This window comes from Purpureocillium takamizusanense, chromosome 2 (assembly GCF_022605165.1).
Source record: "Purpureocillium takamizusanense chromosome 2, complete sequence".
Taxonomy (NCBI): Eukaryota; Fungi; Ascomycota; class Sordariomycetes; order Hypocreales; family Ophiocordycipitaceae; genus Purpureocillium; species Purpureocillium takamizusanense.
The window spans coordinates 1,598,199-1,619,833 of NC_063069.1; the positions used below are offsets into that span (position 1 = coordinate 1,598,199).

At 59.5% G+C, this 21,635-nt stretch overlaps 4 protein-coding genes across 4 annotated transcripts; 2 read left to right on the top strand and 2 right to left on the bottom strand.

The window, feature by feature from the left end:
• Positions 1 to 535: 535 nt before the first annotated feature.
• JDV02_002303 (uncharacterized protein) lies at positions 536 to 2,088 on the bottom strand. The gene has a single exon (XM_047983316.1). The coding sequence runs from the start codon at positions 1,873 to 1,875 to the stop codon at positions 1,237 to 1,239; it is 639 nt and encodes a 212-aa protein (XP_047839286.1). The 5' UTR covers positions 1,876 to 2,088; the 3' UTR covers positions 536 to 1,236.
• A 2,798-nt stretch (positions 2,089 to 4,886) lies between these two features.
• Positions 4,887 to 8,458, top strand: JDV02_002304 (uncharacterized protein). Its single transcript, XM_047983317.1, has 4 exons — positions 4,887 to 5,424; positions 5,538 to 6,534; positions 6,594 to 6,911; positions 7,004 to 8,458. The coding sequence occupies exons 1-4, from the start codon at positions 5,393 to 5,395 to the stop codon at positions 7,181 to 7,183; spliced, it is 1,527 nt and encodes a 508-aa protein (XP_047839287.1). The 5' UTR covers positions 4,887 to 5,392; the 3' UTR covers positions 7,184 to 8,458.
• A 6,596-nt stretch (positions 8,459 to 15,054) lies between these two features.
• GSH1 (Glutamate--cysteine ligase) lies at positions 15,055 to 18,867 on the bottom strand. Its single transcript, XM_047983318.1, has 7 exons — positions 18,525 to 18,867; positions 18,368 to 18,441; positions 18,225 to 18,297; positions 18,043 to 18,108; positions 17,823 to 17,983; positions 17,042 to 17,750; positions 15,055 to 16,983 (listed from the first exon to the last, which is right to left on the bottom strand). The coding sequence occupies exons 2-7, from the start codon at positions 18,376 to 18,378 to the stop codon at positions 15,823 to 15,825; spliced, it is 2,181 nt and encodes a 726-aa protein (XP_047839288.1). The 5' UTR covers positions 18,379 to 18,441; positions 18,525 to 18,867; the 3' UTR covers positions 15,055 to 15,822.
• Positions 18,868 to 20,563: 1,696 nt separating this feature from the next.
• JDV02_002306 (uncharacterized protein) lies at positions 20,564 to 21,227 on the top strand (the record flags this gene model as incomplete). The annotated part of the gene is made up of 2 exons (XM_047983319.1): positions 20,564 to 20,599; positions 20,814 to 21,227. 2 exons carry the CDS (start codon positions 20,564 to 20,566, stop codon positions 21,225 to 21,227), a joined length of 450 nt encoding a protein of 149 aa, XP_047839289.1.
• Positions 21,228 to 21,635: the final 408 nt, after the last annotated feature.

A 21,635-nucleotide genomic window follows, 5' to 3' on the forward strand; every position in this document is an offset into this window, starting at 1 on the left:
CGGGAGCGGCTTTTCGACACTCACGCCACCTCCCTTTCCCTTGGCCGAGTGGCCGGGGTCCCCAAGGCCTGGCGTGATCAAGATCCACCGCAAATCGAAGCGGCCATCTGGATCTAGGTGAGATTGGGCCATCATGTCGACAGGCCATGGTGACCCACCCCCTGACAGCCAAGCGACGCTGCGAGACCCCCCCCCCCCGACGAGAACCGTGACCTTGCCGCCTCCCGGCGACAGATCCCTTTACAGGGCAGGACTCAAACGAAGTGCCTTCCCCATCACTGATTGGGGAGGGCTGAAGGGGTTGCGGAAGAAGGTACGACCCTGCCCCCGCGGCGTTTTGACGTCCTGGCCGCAGGCTGCGTTAGCTAGCGCAGGAAGTCGTCATTTTCAGCGACACCCGGACGCACGCACAAATTGGGGTCGTCCGATCGACCGTCACCCTCACTCCGCACAACCCACCACAGGGGCTCAAAGCAGAAAGGCGCGGATCTGCGCCAAAAAGCAAAGGGCCAGAAGGCGCCAGTCACCTCGGACCCTAGGATGCCTGGGCTGATCGATGTCTTGTCCTAGTACCCCACGTCGTGCAGGGCTCCCAAGCCGCCAGATGCGACCGTCGGTAAAATTGTCCCAGACGGTTTTTGGGCTTTGTGGCTGATGACCGCGGCTGGACGACCGTGACTGAGTCGTCACGGTGTGCATGACTGAGTTCGCAGGCTTGCGGGTCGTTGGGACCGTCGTCTTCTCTCCGCGAAGGGCTTGCGGCTTTCGAGCTGTTGTATATCTTCCTGTTCCGTTGTTCATTCACTCCTCGGAGACGTTCACGGCGACGCATACCCCAGCACGCGTAGAGATCTCCAGAGCGCGTTTCAAATGCCACTGTTAGCGGCTGAGATTAGCAGATCTCATCCATACACCGATATGACACTGCAGCAAGATCATCACGTGGTTGGGTGATGCCGCTCGACGACGACAGGCAAGGCGAATGCAAACCCCGGCTTGCGAATCGCGCGATGTTGACAAGTGAACGGGACTTCTGATACGCGTAGAGAGCAGACTAGAGACCTTTTTGGGGCGATAGTCTCGGGAGGTGATCATCCCATCGACAGTGTGGATGCGGAATGGGCTCCGCACGACGTCCAGAAACCAGAAACGCTCCACATCACTGGCCTGAGCGAGACTTGTGTCCATTTGTACAAGCAGGGAACGAAGCACGATCGCGGCGTAAGGAATCTTGTGTCATGGGTCATGTCCTTTCCGCGTGGGGACGTCGTGCCGTTTGAAGTAGTACAGAGGAGCATGTGCAAAATCTGGTGGATACGTATGCCAGCCGTTGGCAGCGTGCCGAGAACCCCACTCCGTGCAGAACTGGAGGGCTGTTCCGAGTCGATTGCACCGATGTGGATATCGTGTATCGTTCCAGGCACACATGATTGTCGCGTTGTTGTCGCTTTGCTCAGGGAGCGCCACAGGTGGAGGCTCCGAAACAACCCTGCACAGGTTGATCACCGGCTCGAATGCTGGCCATCTGAAGACGACATGGAGTAGTTCCCGGGAGGCGAATATGCCGCTAGAAACGAAGTCAACAGGGGGTCGTGTGGCCTGCGCATGGGACAGCAGCCACGGGCAGGACGTCAAAGGCGTGAGGCTGGATGGCTGGCTTGCAGCACGGTGCACCGTGTGCATGAGTCGCGCAGAGGTGAAGAAACGGGCCAAGGCAAGCGCCGTCTCAGGTCGCGAATGGCGGCGATGATCCCGGTTGTCCGTAGGCGGCGGTGCTGTGGCATCACTTGCCTCCATGATGAAAGACGAAGGCCTCGAAGGAACAGGTATGGCCTTTACGGTGCCAGGGCTGCATTGGGCGAGAGCCAGGGGCATGAGTGGTTGAACAGACGGCTGCGATGTTTCGGTGACCGGGTTGGGTACGTAGGTACGTATTTAGGTAACCCCTTCTTCGTGCCTAAAAGTGCTTCGTTCAGGCGCCAGGGTCGTACCTGCCTCATGGAATCGCGAGATCTGCATAAGGTTGGCAGGCAGTGCAGGGCGGTTGCAGGGCAGGGCAGGGGAGGGGCTACCGCATCTGGGCACTCGTTGTACCTCGTACCTCGCCAGTACTGGACTGTATAAGGTGGTATTGGGAGGTAAGGCAAAGGTTGCCAAAGGTGAGCAGGCATTCAAACGATACCGGACGAGAAACGGCTGGTAGATGGCTTCTCTCGACGCGAAGTGAGAAAGGCAAAGGTAGGCAGTACCTACTGCACTTGCGTTGTAATCGACAGCGCGGCCCGTGCGAGCTGCAAGTACTCAACGGAGTTCCTTTAAGTCCCACAACTCGGCCCCCCCCCCCCCACCTCGAGCCGAAGGCCACGCCGATCTGGACGCATCGCCTGCACCCAGGCAGGGCAAGCCCTGTCTCTTAGCAGCTTGGTTCGGTTCCAGTCACGACGATACGATCCGTCGAGATCTCGTCTGCCACTGCGCGCATCAAGCAGCTGATTGCCGCCGGGGTTGCATGTGTGCGCCGAATGCACAGCCATCAAGCCCAGGTGGGCAACCTTCCCGTGCAGACGCAGGCTATGCTCAATGGTAGATGGAGTGTTTGCCACGGCCTCCGCGAATAAGTGCTGCTGCCACTGCGGAAGACAGGACGTAGCTTGGGGAGAGCCACGCAGTACTAGTACTTTAATACACTACTAAGTAAGGCAAGAGGTAGGTACAGTAGATAGCTGAGGTAGTACATTATATGGTACTAAGGTTTCGTAGCTGACGGTGGCTTCTCCTGCGTCGAAGGCGTCGGGCCCTCGGCCGCGCGAATCTCAGGCAGCCAGACTGTGCCCACAGCACGATGTATGGCACGGCGCGGCGCACACTTTTGCGTTTAGGGGACAAGGCGTCGACACCACGACGATTGGGAAGCAAGTCGTGTCGAACGCGGTGATGCCAAGGCGAGCGAGGCTGACAATAGCATTCTTGGCGGTTCTCGTGGCTTTGGTCCTACACGCGACGGGGAGGCGGAGGCTCGTGTCCACGTCCAAGCTGCCAGGCCGACATTCCAGCGCGAAAGGTCTGGCGCAACCGCACCAGCCGACGGCGGTTTAGTGGATGGGAGGCGCTGCCCGTGATGCCGTGGCCCCCAAGCCCCCAAAACCACAAAGGCCCCATCTGACCCGGCCAGGCTGGCTGGGTCCGGGGCGCGTTTGGCAGAATGTCTAGGCACACACCGGAGCGCCCAAATGACGGCCTGTGCGGCACCTGTCCTGTCCGGCCCTGTCCTGTCCACCCACCCCGGCGCCCCTAACTTTGTGGGCGTCAGTGCGAAGCGAGCTGCACGTCGTGCACCTGGGGAGATGCCCTGAACGGATGCGAGTAGTGGGACCTACCTAGGTACGAAGTAAGTAGGCGCCGGCAACCCTGCGGGCGCCTGGGCAAGACAGCTTGGATTGTCCCGCGGTTTACGAGGGAAGCGCGCTGTTGCGTGGTCGATGAGGTTGATGAGGTCGGGTGAGGTGTCGGCCCAGAGATGGACCTGGACCTAGACGCTTGGCCAGTTGGCGGCCGCGATGGCGTGAGGGCCACCCCCTAATGACGAACGGCGATCGGTAGATGCGGCACTGCAGTGACCAGAGGTGACAGCCCCGGTGACGACGGGAAGATGGAGGGGAGGGGTCCTGACGGCGGTGCGAGCAGAGCGCTGGTGGTGGTTCATTGATCCGTTCCACGTTGAGCGCCCCTCCAGCCGCGAAGCCAAAAGTGGCCATGCATCCACATCCACATCGATCACGCCCCCCCCCCCCCCCAACCCCTTGTCGGTTGGGTTGAGCGAACCCCCTTCAAGAAACACAGAGAGACAAGTGCAATCCAGTGCCGCGGATCTCTGGACCAGGGACCCAGCCGGCGGCGGGCGCTACAGAGCGCACTCGAAGCACTCCTATTTTCCCTTTCCAGTCCAAACCAGGTCGCCGACGTGGTGTGCGGGAGCCATAGATCTCTCTGTCTCTGTGCTTTGCCTCACCCACTGTGATGCCAAAAGAGGACTGGCCGGCTAGCTCTTGGTGGTCGCGTCCAGACAGATACCTCAGTACTTAGTAGGTTGGTAACTTGCAGTAGGACTTGTAGGCACTGCATGACGTGAGGAGACACCTGGTTGGTGTCGCAGGGAACCCATACCTGCACCAAGCCCCCAGGCCAGGCCAGCGCCCCTTCCGCGGTGCCTGGGACTGCGCTGTAATGCCCGCGGGACTCCGTGGAGTATCGCCACCTACTAACGCTCGTCTGCCAGCCTAGACCATGGCGACCTGACCCATGCCGCTGGGCTCACTCCACGCAGCGCAGCGGCCACAGAGATTGAACCCTCTTCCGCCCTCTCTGCATCGCGCCGCCCGCCGCCCGCATCACCCACCCCAGCGGTCCCAGCCCGGCGCACCAGCCCCCACCGCTGCGGCAGGTCGAGTCGGCGGACCCCTGGTCCATCCACTGGCCAGGGAGCTGAGAGGGGGGGCGCGGCAGGCATGAGGAGGATGGAGGCCAGCCGTCCACCTGCTGCGCTGCGCTGCGCTGCACCACGCTGTGCTGTGCCCGCTGCGCTGAGGTGTGCTGTGCCGTGCTGCTTGTACCCCCCCCCCTCCATTCTCCCCTTCCCCCCCAGCATCAAATCCCACCCATCCCATCCCATCCCATCCCGCCTACGCCACCACGAGGAGGTCGCCATCGCGCGTCAGATCTTGACTAGCCCCGGTTGAACCTGGCTCTCCAGTGGCTTGCTGGGACCAGCGGTACTTTTTATTATTCCTTTTATTGCTACCTATTATCCCCGTAATCCTCGACACTCTCCTCTCCTCGATCCGCGCCCTTTTCTTCTTCAACCCTTCCCTTTTTATTTTATTTTTCTGCATCTGCCCCCCCCCCCCCCAGGCAGGCAGGCAGGCAGACAGACAGGCAGGCACGTACATGCCGCCCTCGTCCCGCCAAACACCACCACACCACTCTCACACCCCCCACCTTCACCTCTGAACAGTGCTCGCTCGTCGGGTTCTGGATTCTGCCTCCAACTCAGACCTGCAACCGCTCCTGACTTGGTCTGGTCCGGCTCGACCTGAGCTGATCTGACCTCACCCGTCCGGCCTCTCCTGTCCCGGCTGGCCACTCACTGACGTTGACTGTGACTCGAGTCGACGACCCGACCTGGGATCTCATCTGCATCTCATCTGGCTGGCCCGATCCGCCCTCCCGCCTGCCTTTGGCTCTGCAGCCCGCGCGCTTCTCTCTGCACCACCTCTGCATCCTCTGCGCCCTCTACGCCTTTTGCAACGTCGCCCCGTCTCGCCCGTTGCGCAGTTCAGATGCATCGACGGGCCTAACGTGCGCCAGATTCTCCTAGGTCCTTGCCACGCGCGCTATGGAAACGGGTGACTCTGGATCCCGCTCAAGGTCCGTCTCACATTCCTCTTACCTGGCTGCCGCTGGACAGACGTCTGGCTGGCTGGCTACACTTGTCTCGCGCGTCCCACCGCCTCGCATATTAACATGCCCCTTCGCCCCAGTCTTCACCCGTCTTCTGCCCCCAACCCAGAGCAGCACCACTCGCAACCTCAACCACAGCACCACAACCACCACCGCCACCATCAACATCAACAGCAGCAGCAGCATCATCACCACCAACCCTCCCGGGCAACTCAGCCGCCGCCGCCGCCGCCGCCATATCCTCCTCAGCGCGAGCAGCACGACAGGCGCTACCCGCAGGAGCAGCCGCCCGCCATGGCCACGGCCACCGTCCTCGCACCGAGCGCCCACTACCCAACTCAGACCTCGTACCCGTCCGGCTACCCCCAGCATCCTCCGCCCGCAGCCGCCAACTCGAGCAACATGATGGCCACGGAGCCGCGGCGATCGTCCGACGACACTGAGTCAACCGGTCGCCAGTCTCTACCGTCCATTTCCGAGGTCATCTCAGGCGCGAGGCCCGGCCAGTACCCGCCAGCCCATCCTGGCATGCAGTCAGGGCCGGGACTTCCCTCCCCTTTCACCCAGGGCAGCCATCAGTATCCGGAAGGCGACAAGCGATCATCACCACAACCTGTTCATCCGGCCTCGGGCTTCCCTCAAAGACCGGAACCCTTGCCTGCCCTTACGGACTCGCCACGGCCTCCCTTCACCGGCCGCCACAGCTTGCCCCCGGTGTCCGACCGACGTCCTACGCCCCCAGCCAAACCCGAGCTCGCACATCAGCATACCACGAAGCCATCCGACCCGCATCCCCAGAACGGTGCCTATGCACACCCGCCGCCGCCGCCTCCCCCGGCACCGACATCTCACCCAGCCTCGCATCCGTATCAGCCGGGCCAGCTTCCACCTGGCCAGGTACCGCTCCCCAACTACCCCATCTCGCCACGCCACGGTGTTCCTATTGCCCCGGGCCACTATGATCCTCGCGGCCCGCCCGTGCACCCGGACGACGCAGACTACGCAAACCGAGCGCGTTACGATCCGGCGTTGGGGCGGCATTTTGAGACGTGGAACTATCAGGACTCGCTGAGTCGGGTATGTATCCCCGTCACGTTGACTGCCTACAGGTCTAGCAATATGCTTACGTGCCACAGATTGCGTCCTCGTCTCGCACCATCTTCAATTTCGCCGACGCATATACCCGAATCGCACGGGAACAAAACGGATCGCAACCCATGCCCCAGCGGTTGCCCTCAGATCGAGAAGTCTCAGAAATGCTTGCAAATGTCGATTTGATCAAGCGCTCTCTCGAACAGGTCAAAGACGCGGTGCAGGCGTCCATTCAAAGCGAGAGGGCCCGCGAGGGGACCAAGGTCAAGGGCACATACGAAGAGGACCACGATATGTCCATGTACGGGGACGGCATGAAACCCCAATATGCCATGCAGCACGAGGTAAAGAAGAGACGAGGCGTAAGTGGTCCCCTTTTACCGGCACCTCAGCTGCAGTCTCAGCCAGGCGTCCGCGATTGTATGTAAGTTCCATGCTAACTAGGGTGCTGCAGCGAGCCGCTCCGCCTGGACGATGCCATAGCTGCAACAGGATCGACACACCCGAGTGGAGGCGAGGTCCCGACGGGGCTAGGACGCTATGCAACGCCTGCGGCTTGCACTACGCGAAGCTGGAGCGGAAGCGGCAACTGGAGGCGCGGTCCATACGGCCGAAGCCCGAGGACCGGTCATGAAGGAACGGACGGCGGGAGGATGGAGCCTGCCACACCCACAGGCGCGGCCAGCCTAGGCATGCCGGGACAAATTAATTAGGCCTTGACGACTGCGGCGCCCGGCGGTCCTATGTACATATTTTCACCCTTCGGATACCTTGTTTTTTGTTTGGCGGCTAGGCGGCAGGCATTACAGGCGTTATTTTCGCAGCCATGTGGACTGGGAAGGCTGAGGCAGGGCAGGGACGGCCTTACAACCGTGGCTCTGGGAATGATTTCGTGCGGTCAAGGGGACGGGACGGCTTAGACGAAGACAGATTTCATCACTAGTGAAGCCGCACATCGCGGATCAAGACCCCATGCAGGACAGGAACGAGAGATTGGCACATGGAACAAGCGTCGAAACTGTCCGTGCGGAGAGTAGTGGTGGTGTGAGGAAGCGGGAGGGGAGGTGGGTTTTCTTTGCCCTCCCTGTGTGCTGCGACAACAATAAGCTCTGCCGACCGATGAGGCGATTGCGAATCATGACGAGGCGTACAAGGGGCGGAGGGGGGACGAGGCGCGCTCACACCCGCAGCCGGGGAAGTCTTCCGGAGATTGCGGCCAGCCTATGCATGTATGCCGGGACGTGGGCCGTTTTTTTTTTTTCGTTGCCGCTTCCCTTTGTCCCCCTTCTTTGCTTCTTTTGCTGCTTCTTTTCCACCACCGGCCGCGCATTCCTCACATATACGTACGTACATATACATACGGCCACGCGCGCCGCGCGCACTCTCGCACACACACACATGGAGTGCTCCGCACATTACTTACATACATATGCACATGCATGTGCATCTTCCGTGCCCGAGCTCAGGACAGTGGGCGGGCTGGGCAACGGGGAGGTCGGTCGGTAGTACCTAGGTAGCAAGGCTACCTAAGTAGGTAGGGGGGCGAGCCGGCCCACTGGACGGCCAGGCCAGATCGTGGGCAAATTTATTACCCGCGCTACGTACCTTGTTGGAGCCAAAGGAGGGGGAGGAGGAGGGAGAGGGAGGCGGCATACTATGATTGTGGAGGAGAAAGCACAGGGCAGCCGCCGCGTCCGTCCCGCCCACCTACGTACGTAGTACTTGACCCAGTGATGCCCGGGCCAGGCAAAAAGGTCAGTTCGCCATCTACACACGGCGCGGGATGGCGCTCATCGGAGAGGCATGTCGCGGCCGTGGCCCCCCTCCCCCCCTCCCCCACTCGGCTGCCCGCGTGAACAACCCTCCATGCCTCCTCCTCCCCTCTTCTCCCCCCTGCCTGCTCCTCCCCCAAAAAAGGACTGGACGGAGTGGGAGCTTGGCTCAGAGGAACTACCACTAAGAAAAAAAAACCAAAGAAATTACTAAAGAAGAAAGAGCCGCAACGTCAGTCAGTACATATACGTACACTACAGTGCAGCACGTACATACGTACGATATACGTACATGATATGTCATCGTGTTTCACAGCACCGGCGTCCACGCGCCACCTGCCTTGTCAGAATCTTGTCAGGGATCGGTGCAGACCTTGGTTGGTAATCGAGGGCGTGCAGGTTTGAGCAGGATGGCACTTGCTCTGGGGACGGATTTGGAAACAAACAAACTGGGGGGAGTGTGCGAAGTGCTACTGTACCAACAAAAGGGATACTACTACATCACCTACGGGCGGGCCCCATCGGTATTCATGTTCGCATTCCCAAGGGGGGGGGGTCCTGTGGTGGCGGAAAGTGGGCGTCCAACGGTCCTCCACGTTTTTTGGGCTTGCTCCCGGCTGAAAGGGTCAGCCCAGCCAGCCCACCGCCACCTCGGTGGGCATCGCAGGGCAGGGCAGGGCAGGCAAAAAGGGTCCTTGGTATTTCTGGCTTAAAGTCTCACGATGCTGGGAGGAGCGAGCGAGCCACCTTTCTCTCTCTTCGCGGGTAGCGTTGTTGACGCTTGCCGCCGGACCCCCAGGCCCTTGTCCTTTCCCACCATTTCCCTTCCGATAGCATCAATGACGGGGTGTAGGGGAGGTGGTGGGGAGGGGGGCGCACGAAGCTCGATGCGAGAAAAGGGAAAAAGGAAAAAACAAAAAGAAACGCCGCCAATCGATCGGGAGACATGACAGGCAGGCCTTCGTACGGCACTCCCAGGCGGGAGAGCGTTCCCGTGCCGCTCATCGTCGTCATCTTTTCCCTCCTCTTCCTCCTCCTCCTCCCCCTTCAATTACCGACGACGCCAGATCATGTACAGCGAACATGAGCGCGCAATCGGCGATGCGTGGTGGTAACAGAATCGTTGGTACAAGCTGTCGGGCACTCTTGTCGCAGATTTGATGCGTCTGTGATATGTGACGAATCGTGGCAGCAAACAATGACGAGACTGGTGCTGGGGAGGACAGATGGGATGCTGACGTGCCCAATACTCGGGCGCCGCGAGTACAAAGTACATCTCCATGCCCTAAGATGCTGCCATCTCCCAGGGACACGGGACGGCAAAACGACGCCGCATCCCAGGAACAGCAAGGCAAATATGAGTGAGCAAGGCGCACCCCACGCCCCTCAAAGTGCCCCTCTATGTTTGTGCACACAGGGACCATGTGTGTAGGTACATGTATGCTACTTCGTACACACATACGCCGTCCATGCACCACATCCTGGCGTATGCAGGTGATGAGGAACAAACGACAGAGTCCCCCGTCGTGCGTCCATGCCATGTGGTTGAGCAAACCAAATAGAGGCATGGAATGGGAGACTGGTCACATATCACGCTTGGGCCCGGTGTGGGTTAGTGTTGGCGCGCTGCTACCCGCGGTCCCGCACTGCCGTCCGTCCCAATCCATCTCGAAAAGTAAAGGTTTGGCCCCGATGGAAGGGGCGCGAACCCCCGGGGGGGGGGGGGTTGGAAGATGAAAGGGCTCGCCCTTCATTCCAGCCCCTCGCGCCAGGGGGCCTTTCTCGTAGTGCTGCTCCTCCGAGAGCTTGTGGCCGTAACGTACTTCAAAGATGTGAGCCGCCTGGAACGGGCGCCACGGGAGACAGGAAGCCTCACCGAGCTGCTCGGCCCGCCGGCCCTCCTCAATCCCTCCTCATAACTCACAATGCCCGCTGAGACCTTTGACCCCCTACTCTGCAAGATACTGCTCCATGCACCAAGGTAGGAGTAGTCCCCGCATGCCCGCTGGTACGTGATCTGAACCATAGAGCCTCACCAAAGGGCAGCCTTGGCGGTGATTTCGCTTGCCCGCCCGTTCGATTCGCGAGCAGACGCTCCCTGGCATTGGCCCCAGACTCCCCGATCAGTCTGTGCTCAAGGACTTGACCCCAGCCAACACAGAATATGCCCCGGTCGAGTGTGGGTTGAAAACGGAGTGGAAAACTTTGTCGAGGTTTTACGGTACGATAACACAAGCGCCGTAGTGTCGGGTGTTCTGTGTGACCTCATCGGAAACAGTGTTGGACACCCTCGTACGGGAACAAATCCACCCGGACCTCGGAGATCTTCTGACGCACGTACCCGTGGCGGTATCAGCTCGGCACACCAGAGCTAGCAACCGATACGTCGTCAACGCTCCCGCTCGGCAGCGTGGGGTTTCCCCGAACGGCATCGGCTGTCGCTGACGGTAACGCAGGAATGCCGCAGAGCACTGACCGCCTGGCGGTTGATGGCCCGACCCTCGACAGCACCCGTCTGCTCCATTTTGGGGTTCGTACGAAGTACTTGGTACGACGATGAACACGTAAGGACTTACGCATGCGGGGACGTTGGGAGCAACGCGCCAGATCACCAGGACGACTGAGTTTCGGTAACTGACATCTGATTGCCCGCAGGGTGTGGCTGGGCGGCTGAGGGAGTCTGGCACCTGGGCAATTAAAAAGTTGCATCTGCCATGCAGCCTCCCGTAACGACAGATTGGCTCATTGGAATACAGAGCTGAGCCGGTCTGGTCACCCTGTGAAAGTTCAGCCACGTGGAGCGGAGCGCCGCGGGGAAACGGCTCATGGCGGTAGTCGGGCGTGAGATTGGTTGACCGTTGACAAAAAGCAAAATGCTGCGGGCGTTGGGTGCTTGCCATGGACATGCCGCCAGCGCGTGCCCCTTCGTGGCTGTTTCGGAGAGGATGCTGCTTTGAGCCAAGGGCCTAAAGGCTGGTCTCACGCTCCAAGGGAGCAACTATGGGAGTAAATGTATCGGTATCAAACTGACGGATGGCGTCAGCCAAAGATAGCAGCCAGCGCCGCCCCCGCATTCCTGTCTCAGTCAAATCTTGTGACAAGTGCCAGCTACATCCCAGGCGGCGGTCGCGGATCATATCGTTAGCACTCGTCACGGGCCGCTTGACGCGGGCGGGTTTCGCCGATACCATGACGGCATGGTATTACTGGACGAAGTACGGAGTTCGTACGAGACACCCATACTTGTAGTAGTATATCCATACCTACTCTCGTACTCGTAGTAGTATGTAGCATCGTGTGTAAGTACTGCCACGCGCGTCAGGCACTGGCCACGTTGGTTAGCGACACGCCTGCGTATGTTTGTACGTGTCGGAGGACCAACGAGAACAGCCAGGGCCTGGCCAGTCGACATCGACGCTCGTCCGGGGCGCGGACAACCTGGGTGTCACGAACCAACAAGTGGGCTGCAGGACGTGATGCGAACACCAAGGACGTGCACACGAGAAGTGAGATTGATTTAGATTGAGAGGCCTGTAACAACGAGCGGCGCGGCAGCAGGGCGCATGCCTCAGTATGCCGAGAATGACTGGTTCGGGATACGAAGCGTCAGCGATTTGGTAGATGTATTCGTGGGACGATTTTGATAGGTGATGAATAAAAGGAAAGGGACAACCAGCAGGCAGTGAGATTTCCCGCATAATAAGAGTGAAGAACCAGGTCCAGGACGCGTGCGATAAATATCCGGGAATGAAAGTTAGTACCTATGCATGGAGTAGAGGTAATATTCTATGCATATTGCACGGTGTTGTATGAGGGCCAGGTGCCGTCCGCCATAGTTACTGGCATCTCGACCTTGCTCGGTTCCCTCGTCCCTGGCACCTGCCTTGCCTCGTAGTGGACGGGTGTGGTATACGAAGTAAGTCGCACCTGCCCATCTCCGTTATGCAAATGCCCATTCGTATATGCTTCGTAACAATTGCGTACCGAGGTACCTAGGTAGTGCTACCTCGCACTACGAAGCAGGTGCCTACCTTAGGAACCTTAGGTACCTTAGGTACCTACCTAGAGACTGTCATGATGTATGAAGTGCGCCTTCCTGCGATGACCGTAAAGGCTGAGCTGATTGGAGGAAGCACCGCCGCCACCACTTTTGTCGCCATCAGTCATCACCATCACCATCACCATCACCATCATTTTCATTTCCACCACCACTGTCCCCACCACCCGACTTTTCTGCGAATCCGCCAGGACCATCATGGCTCTTTTCATGTTGGGCAGGCCAGTACTGTACAACTCTCCCTCGCCGTACTACGAGGCACGAGATACGAAGCTGAGGTGCCGAGGCACTGCGTGCCCTGCCGAAGAACGGGGGGGAGGGGGGTTCAACACTGACCCGCTGCGGCTCACCGCCATTGTTCCCCGAGGCCGGAAATTCTGCATTCCTTGACTGCCCCGAGCGCTGGCCGACAGTGCAATGTGTCTCAAATTCAATCCGGGACCGCAATCACCAGTTGCGGCGCCGCGTTCCAGCGCCGTCGTCTCCCGCTCGCCCTGGCCTGCCTGGATCCTGACAACAGTCATGCTGTCCTGACTCCTGACCGGCCCCGCCGCACATGGCATCGCGCACACGCCGCGGAGATGTCTGATTTGGCCGGGTCAACCAAGTGTGCTCTGGTCTCGATGCGATGCGGGCGCCGAGCCGTCGAGAGACAGAGCCCCCAGTGTATCGCAAATTCGGTCTAGCGTCCGTGACGGCCAGATGGATCGCCAGATCTGATCTCCGGCATGGCGCCCCAAGCGGCCCCGGTCCCTTGCCAACCGTGGCGGGAATCCCTGTCCGTATCCCATTGAGTGTGCGAAGACTGCCCTCAGGTTACGGTCTCCACAGAGAAGTATTATAGCGATATACATGGGTGTACCCAAGAGCAACGAGAAAACCCACCGATGATCATGTAGAAATTAGTAGCTAGCAGCTCAGCCTGGACTTCTGATACAGTAAGATCGACAAGTAAATTGAGGTACTGCTTTCTCTAACGATCTACCATTGGCTCGCATCCCTGCAAGTGACCTGAGGGCAGTCTTCGCACACTCAATGGGATGGACCTACCTTGATCTAGGTAGGTTGTTCGGTGGAGCAGCACATGATCGCTGGCCGAGCGGGAAGGAGACTACGGCCAGACGAGCGGTCCGTGGTGATGGGCGTGGAGTTGGGCCATCGAACTACCACTGCGGCGCTTTGCCCGGTGTCCACTCGTTCGCGCGCGCAATCCCTTTAACAGCCATAAGACCTGTGGCCGGTCACTTGCAGGGATTGTGACCAATGAGATAAGGCGCCGGGGTAGCAACTCTCGCCTGTACTCGCCGGTACAAGATCGGATCAATTGACAGGGCTTTTAGTGGCCTCTTCAGGGCATACAGGACTCAAAGCCACTGTTATATACCCCCTGGCTGCGTATCTCAGAGAACCGACAGGGGAGCTTTTTGCTGTGTGGAGCCCGTGACCACCCACAGGTCTTATGGCTGTCAAAGAGATATATATATTACGTACGGCACTGACGCCAAGTACAGCTGGTCGAGCGGGTGGCTTCCATTCCAGCCAAGCACACTCGTCAATCTACCGATGCATCATGTCTTCTCTCCTCACACAGAGCGGCATGTACAGTATACGTATTGCCATTTTGCAAAGGGCAGGGCGGCCCGACTCGTCAGCCCGCAGCACAAGGTACGAAGTAACTACGAGTACTACGTACTTCGTACATGCGTTCGTACTGCTACGGCCCCGTCAGACAGACATCCGGCCGATTCGAACGTCCGCCACAGGTGTCGCACACTGCCCGCTTGGGTTCCCACATCCCTCGGTGCCGACTGCGCGTGCGGCGGCCTCCGACCAGGTGCATCTCGGCATTGAACGCTACCCTTTTCGCCGCCCGTCTCTCGATGCCCAGCCCTCCCCCTTGCGGCGGCTGGACTACCTATTGCGTTGCCCCGATACCCTTGAAGTCTCAAATGTCAAAATTGCAACTGCCGATTCCATAAATAAAGCAACCCAATGGCTCAAGGGGTGTGCGCCCCCGACTCCAGAAGCCCCTTGGGCAAAAAAGCAAACATGACGTGAACTGACTGTGACCAGGGGGCAATGTCAAGTGGCGGCACGCATCCCGCCCGCCCGGCTGCTGGTCCCCGCAACATGGCTGTTTCGCCTGCGCGCCCCTGGCATGCTGCGCTCCGTCGCATCTCGCCGTCGGCAATTTTTCCAGGGTCCCAGGGCGGCTCGGGACCGTCCTTTTGTTCCCGTCCGGCCGGGCTCAGTCATTTTCCCACGCGGGTGTAAGAGCCACATTCCAGCTCCCTAGCTTCACGGTGTCACGCAAGTGGATACGGGACAGGTCTTACCTAGGCCTCGGCGTGCGTACGTATGACAACGGAGGCTGTCACATTGACTGTTCCTGGTACTCCTCTTTTGTAGTGATGTGAGAAGCTGCCTTCGGGATCTGCGGGCGCCGATCAAGAGGTCATGCTGAATTAACTGACTCGCGCCTCTAAGGCCATCACTGGATAAAGTAGCAGAGTACCTTCGCACGTAGGTAGTCTACCTTATCGGTCATCTCGAACAATGACTTTGACGTTAACTGACGGGCGCAATTGTGAGTTGCTCTTCTTCTAACTACCCTGCATGGCACACGCACATTGGGTCAGTTGAGAGACTGTTCGCCTAAATTTCTTCTAGAACATGTCTTCTGCGTTGTCTGTATGTACACGTGCTGGACGTCATTTACGCTTGGACCAAAAACATATGTCGTTTACGGTGGTCTCATAGATTAAGCGCCCGAACTCGAAGGCCTGGGGCACTTTGCCATGCAACTGCATCGCTGGCTCACCCCTGCCTGCTTGTTCCTTGTGTCCTACCCTGGGTTAACCCCCCCCCCCCCCCCCTTTTTTTTGGGTTTCTTCAAACACATGCACCACGGGGGGGGGGGAGGAAAAAGAACAAGAAACAACTCAAATAAAAAAGGACGTGCCGACGACTATGGAGTCATGTCTCGCCGCTGTTGTGCGGCCTGCAATGTAGAGCACGCAGGCGAGTTGCCTCGATCAGCCGCGTCCCAACCAGCTGGTCCCCTCCTCCTCCTCGCGCCCAGCCAGCGCTTCGCTTGACGGCCATGATACGGGTGCATCGAGCCCGCGGATCGGTCCTCTACAGCCTTTGGACAGCCCACTACCGGCAGCTTTTTGAGTCGAACGACCCCGAGCTCCAAGTTGGCACTGTGAGTATCCCCAAGGGCGAGGACAAAGGGGGCGTCCATTCAGTGGCCATGTACACCGGGCATATAGGCGCATTGCAAAAGCATGTCCCCGTGCCAAGATCAACAGGAGGGGGGAGGCGCATCGGCACGTGGCGATTGAGCGGAGCGCTTTGGGCTCCCTCCTTCACGGTCCCGTTGCGGGCTCATGTTGTGTGTTCTTCAACTACAGCTCCTCCGTCGTCGTACTCGGGTCTCGCTCACGACGACGACCCCGGATGGGCGGCGTCTCCGTCGAGCCAGTCGCTCTTGCGCTTGCGAGAACCGCCGTTCTCGCGATCGGCATCAGCATCGTTGGCAACATCGTCGCTCACGCCGTTGATATCCCCATTGGGCCCGTCCTGCCCACAGCCGCCGCGAAAACGCCCCAGCAGCCTCGGGAGCCCGTGGATGCCGAGGCCGGCAAAGTTCTGGCCAGCGGCCTCGCGCTCGCCGACGGCGATGACGGCGCCGATGAGGTCGTGGGTGATGGCCTCGTCGACTACGCTGTCATGGTTGTACGCCGGGTGAGCGTCGACAAAGTTGCGAATCCAGCGCGCCGCCGTGTCGAGCTCGCCGCTGGCGCGCTTGCTGATAAGGCTCAGGTACGTGGCGAGCTGGCACCGCGTTTCGACGTCGACGTTGACACTGTCCAGGTAGCTCTCGACGATTGGGATAAGGCCGGGAAAGTCGCCCGTGGGAGAGCCGTTGACAATCTCGTCGATGGTCATCTCCTCGTACTCCTCGTCGATGGGCAGGCCGGGAGAGCCAGGTCGGCTGGGCATGGCGGAGCCTGGCCGAGACTCGTCGCCGAAGACGGTGTTGGCGCGCGAGGGCCGCAGTGGGAAGGGGTTCTTTCGGAAGTAAAACTTTTCCTTCAGGACGGCGTCGACGGCGTGGGCGCGCTCCATGTTGTCGTCGACCTTTTTGATGGGGATGTAGAAGTTGAGATCAAAGGACAGGATAGCCCGCGTGACGAGCACCATGAAGACGGAGAAGGCGGCGTTCTCAAAGTCGGTGACCTGGATCTCCATGGGTCGGAACTCGACTCTCCAGCCGATGTTGTTCTCCGCAGGCGGTGGCTTGAACCGCATGTGCTGCCAATTCGTCGACTGGATGTTCTCGAAGTGATCCGTCTTGTTCAGGTCCAGCTCCTGGAGGTCCTCCTCGAAGATGACAATGGGATCTCTGATGAATAGGTGTGCAAAGTGTGTGGCGAGCAGGTCATCCATCCCGCCCTCGACGAGCTTGGCCTTGATTTCCGGGTCGATGACGAGATCTGGATCCATGTACTCGGGCCTGAGACGTGGATCGGTGGAGATGTAGGTCGAGTTGGATGCGTAGCGAGACTTGGGGATCCTCCATCGGTCATTTTTCAGGGGCTGGTCATGGGGGGGTTAGCAGCGCAAAGGTAAGTCTGAAGATGGTAACGAGACGCACCTTTTCGCCCAACTCTTCGGGGGTTCTGCAGTCGACAGCTCTGCTGATCTGATTCCACCGCACGTCGGTATTGGCCAGGAACCCTTTGTAGATGGGTGTGGCTGCGGTCAGAGCCAGCATGATTGGGCCCAGGGGGCTCAACTGATCGTACAGTTGCCGGCCCTCGGTGATGTTCTTGGCTTGGAACGTAATCTGAAGGCAGCAGCTACCCATGCCAAAGGCCATGGCGTCCATGTGGATGTAGTCGTCGGGGGCGGCGCCGTTGCGCTCGTCGTCGTCCTCGGGCCAGTTGTGCAGGTCGCGGTTGACCGTGGGGTCTACCCAGGGCCTCGGCGTGTTGGTATCATGAAAGACGGGCACATTGACCTGGACCTTGCGGCCCCGGCGCCATCGGATGTTTGCGGCCAAGGTGGGAAAGCGGATATGGGGGTTGGCGATCTCATCTGGGACGAACTGGGAGCGCAACCTGGGTCCCGAGGGCGGGTAGTAGGGAAACGTGAACTGGCCGGGGCTTCCGATGCGCGGGAAGGTGGTCAGCGTGATAGGATACTCGCTGGACAGCATATGCTCCTTGGCAATCTTTCGCCGGAGCTTCATGTCGGGCTCAACATCGAGCAGCTCCCTGAAGCCGATGCCCCATGGCTTCCCGGGGGTGGCTTCGAGCATGAACCTTCCGAATTCGGGGTGAAAGACGGGGAGGGAGCCTGTTCTGTTGCGCATATCGTCGTAAGCATGCGAGGGCCGTGCTGGTCAGCATCGCGGGGGGTGGGTTGAGACGAACTTGGGTTTGGCCGCGGGCTCATCATCCTGCAGGGCGGGCACGCAGCAGCCGTCCTTGGCCAGTTCTGTATCGGTGGCAAGAGCTTTGAGGATCTCGGCCTGGCGCAAAGACAAGAGGACCTTTTGTTCGTCCTTGGTATAGGTGACGACCAAGTACTCGACCTGCACTGGGTCAGCTCACGAACATGAGGCACAATGGCGTGCAAGGAAGGTTGTGTGACCTCATCGCCCCAGAGTAGGGCATCCCGCTCCTTGCCCTTTGCCTTGTTCCAGATCTCGAGCAGTTGCTATTGGCACGGTGGTCAGTCAGCCGAGTCGATATGACGATGGTGATGATGAAAGGAGGACACGCTGCCCTGTGAGCGGGCATGGAGAGAGGGATGGAAGTATGCGTCTCTTGTACCTTAATGCCCCATTCCCTCACTTGGTGGGCGCGCTTCTTCGCCTCGGGCCATTCGAGCGCGGTTCCGAGCGCACTGCGGTCAACGTGTCAGGGGCTGAGATGTGATCCGCGAAGGAGAGATGCATGCCCAATCGGAGACTTACAGGAGACCCATGATGGGCAATGTCTAGCCCGCCTATCTCTCTGTGGCTGCGGATGAATGGGCGACGGACGAGTCCTGGTTGGGCGCGATCAGCCGAAGACGAGGAGGCAGCTCTAAGTGTGCCCAGCCCAAAGCCAGCGCGCGCGCACACGGCGTACCGGGAGTATGTACGTATCCAGGAGCAGCGTGGCAAGGCAAAGGAGAGGAAGCGCACGTCGCGGGCGATGTTGGAGAGTGAGAGCGGCCTTGATGTGGAGGGGAAGCAGAAGGGAAACGGGTGCCCCGCAACTCCGACAGGCCGACGCTCGGGAAGTTGGCGGGGGGGGGGGGAGAAGGCGTGTCGGGTGTTAAGCTCCCATAGCACCCCCAATGCGAATTGAGTTTGCTGCAGTCACCGGGAGACGAGAGCGTTCTTCGACAGGACAGGCTCTAGATGCGATGCGGCGCGATGCGATCTCGGATCAACTGGGAGTTGTGGAGGCAGGGGCGGTGGGAACTACTAGGCAGGCAGGCAGGCAAGAAAAAAAAAAGTTGGATAATCGGCTCTTACAAATGTCGTGCGTCAATTCTAGACTACGGGCCGTTGACGGCGTCCGGGAGGAGTCGTGGTGGTGGAGCTGCTCCCAGCAGACGACGGGGGGGCGGCACGCGCGCGACGACGACGACGACGGCTGCTCTAGGCTTACAAGTCCTCAACTTTAGTACCTTTACTGCCTACCTGTACGAAGTAGTTAACTACCACTAGCGTACTACCGATCGGGTCGTCGTCAAGTCGCTTTCATAGGTGGCCTTGGTCGCGTCGCGGGGTTCTCGCGGGCCACCAAGGTAGTGGCCTCCCCACTGGACGGCGGGCAGGTGCTTAGAAATCCGGCGAGCCTTTTTAGTAGGTGGTGACATGTCACCGTCCCGCCCATGGCTCGCGGGTCGCGTCAAGTGCAGCGCAGCGCAGCGCAGTGCAGTGCAATGCAGTGCAGCAACCAGGCCAGGTCGGATTTGCTGCCGGGCCCTGCCCCATGCGTGCATGCGGGCGAGGGCATTGTGGCACTCAATCTTTGCTTGTCATGATCGGAACGTTGCCCGATGATCCGCATCCCAACATTATCAGGTGCCCGCTGACACAAATGGCTTGGTACCTTACCTTACCAAGTGCATATGCAGTCAGGAGTCGCAGCCAAAGGGCTGCCCGTTGTCGGCAGCTTGTCCAAGCAACGCCCTGATCGATGCACCTGGCGAAGGTCTTGGCGGGGGGACATGTGAGCCATCGAGTCCCTTCTGCATGAAAGGGGCACTCGAGGAGGCAGGTCCTTTTCCTTATCCACCTTCATATCTTTCCTTCTTTCGTGTCCTGGTTGGGCTGCCACCATAGTTTGTCTGAAACAAAGACGGCAACGACCTTTGTCGTCGGGTGGACCCGGCGTGACCTCATTCATGTCTGTTCAGGTTGTCCCGTTGTGCCATGAGCACCTGCGAGGACCTGGAGGCTGGCTGCCTGTGGGTTTGAAAGGTACCCGACACCCCTCTGTGTAAGGTAGGTACTAAGGTAGCTGCTTCAATCCACTGTACCAACAAGGCACTCCCCCGCTGGGCAGCCTGTCAGGTTCCATTCGTTCCATCAATCGCCCTAAACTGGCTGGGCAGTCCCGTGCTCGCCTGCGTCCATTGATCAACAAAATAAATTTGCCTTACATAAGGTAATGCGCTAGCGAGCACCTTGCCTCCAAGCACAAAGCCCAGCACAGCACAGCCCAGCCAGGAGCTCCAGTTGATGAAAGAGACCCCGCTGCTGCGCCCATCGTCACTGGCTCACAGCTGCCACCACCACCACCACCACCACCAGCAGACTGACGGAACTACCTTTGAGAGAGTCACAGGTCACCACCACCACCACCACCACCACCTTCAGTCTCCCCCGGCTCTCCTCTCGGCACTTAAGATACCCATCTCCTCCTCCCGCTACCTACCTACACATTCGACAACTTTTCCACCCGCCGCATCAGAACAACCTAGGAGCTTGTCCACTCCGCGTGTCCAGCTCTCAGCCCCCCGATTCACCGTCCGCCGACTCGAACGAGCGGTCCCCGCATCCCAATTGTGCCCAATCGACCGTCGCTGTGGACGACCCCCAGAACCCCCCTCCCCGTCGTCCAACGTCATTTAGCGACGTCCTTCCCTAGGCTGGGCGAGCGATCTCGTCACGATGAACCCCCACCAGAAGAACAAGGTCGACGTCAAGGTGAGTGAGCTCCTCTCCCCTGTCCCGCGTCCCGCCGTTGGGACTGTCGTCAGTGGCGGCCAGACGCCCTCGCGTCACAGTCCGGCTCGCTTCCAAGAGCTACCTCCCGGTCCGCACGGCAGCAACGCCTCGCAGAGACCACACCCCAAGTTGCACCTTCTTTTTGCCCCCTTTTGGCGAGCAAATCCCGCTGACAGGGCTGTGTCACTTCCAGTCGCTCTCCCCTGAGGAGCAGCGCCTCTTCCGCCTTTACGGCAAGCTTCCGTCCCGCTCCGACCACTTCGCCAAGCACCTCAAGGACCGCAAATACTTCGACTCGGGCGACTACGCCATGTCCAAGGCTGGCAAGGGCGATGGCGTCGACGCCGGCGCCGTCGGCTCCCAACACCCCGTTCCCGAGAACATCCCGCACCTGTCGTCCCCCGTCAACGGCTCCGGCGGCGGAAGTGTCCCCAAGCACCACGGCTCCATCACCGGCGTCCAGGCCGGCAGTCCGGTCAAGGAGAGCAGCTTCCTCCACCGCGAAACGAGCGCCGAAGGAGCCGTCTCGGACTCGGCCGACGCGAAGAAGACGGCCGCCACTGCTGAGCCGGTCGCTGCGGGAGAGGGCATCCCTATCCGGAGATGAGGCAACCATGACATGTTCAATTGGGGCTTCTGCGGCCCCTGAGATGGGCCAGCCAACGGTTGTGTCGCAGTGTTGCGGACGAAGCGAAGGCTGTGTGTGCTCGAGCGAGAGTATGAACGAGGATGTCTGCTTTCTCTTTTCACCTTACGAACGAATCGCAAAGTTGGCGTTGGGCTGGATGGACACAAAGGGGAATCAATAAAATGGCTGCGCGCAGTCCCCCCCTGGGCGAGAGGAAGCAAACGGGCTTGTTCTCCTTTGTCCTTGATTACTTTTTCTTTCAACATGTTTGAAATTGGTTTCGAGGGCTTGCCATGATGAAAGGCGACGTATGATTGGACGGGCGTGTCATTTTTCTCTCTTTGTGACGGAACAGTGATGGCTGTCTAGGGTACGTCATTGAGGCTG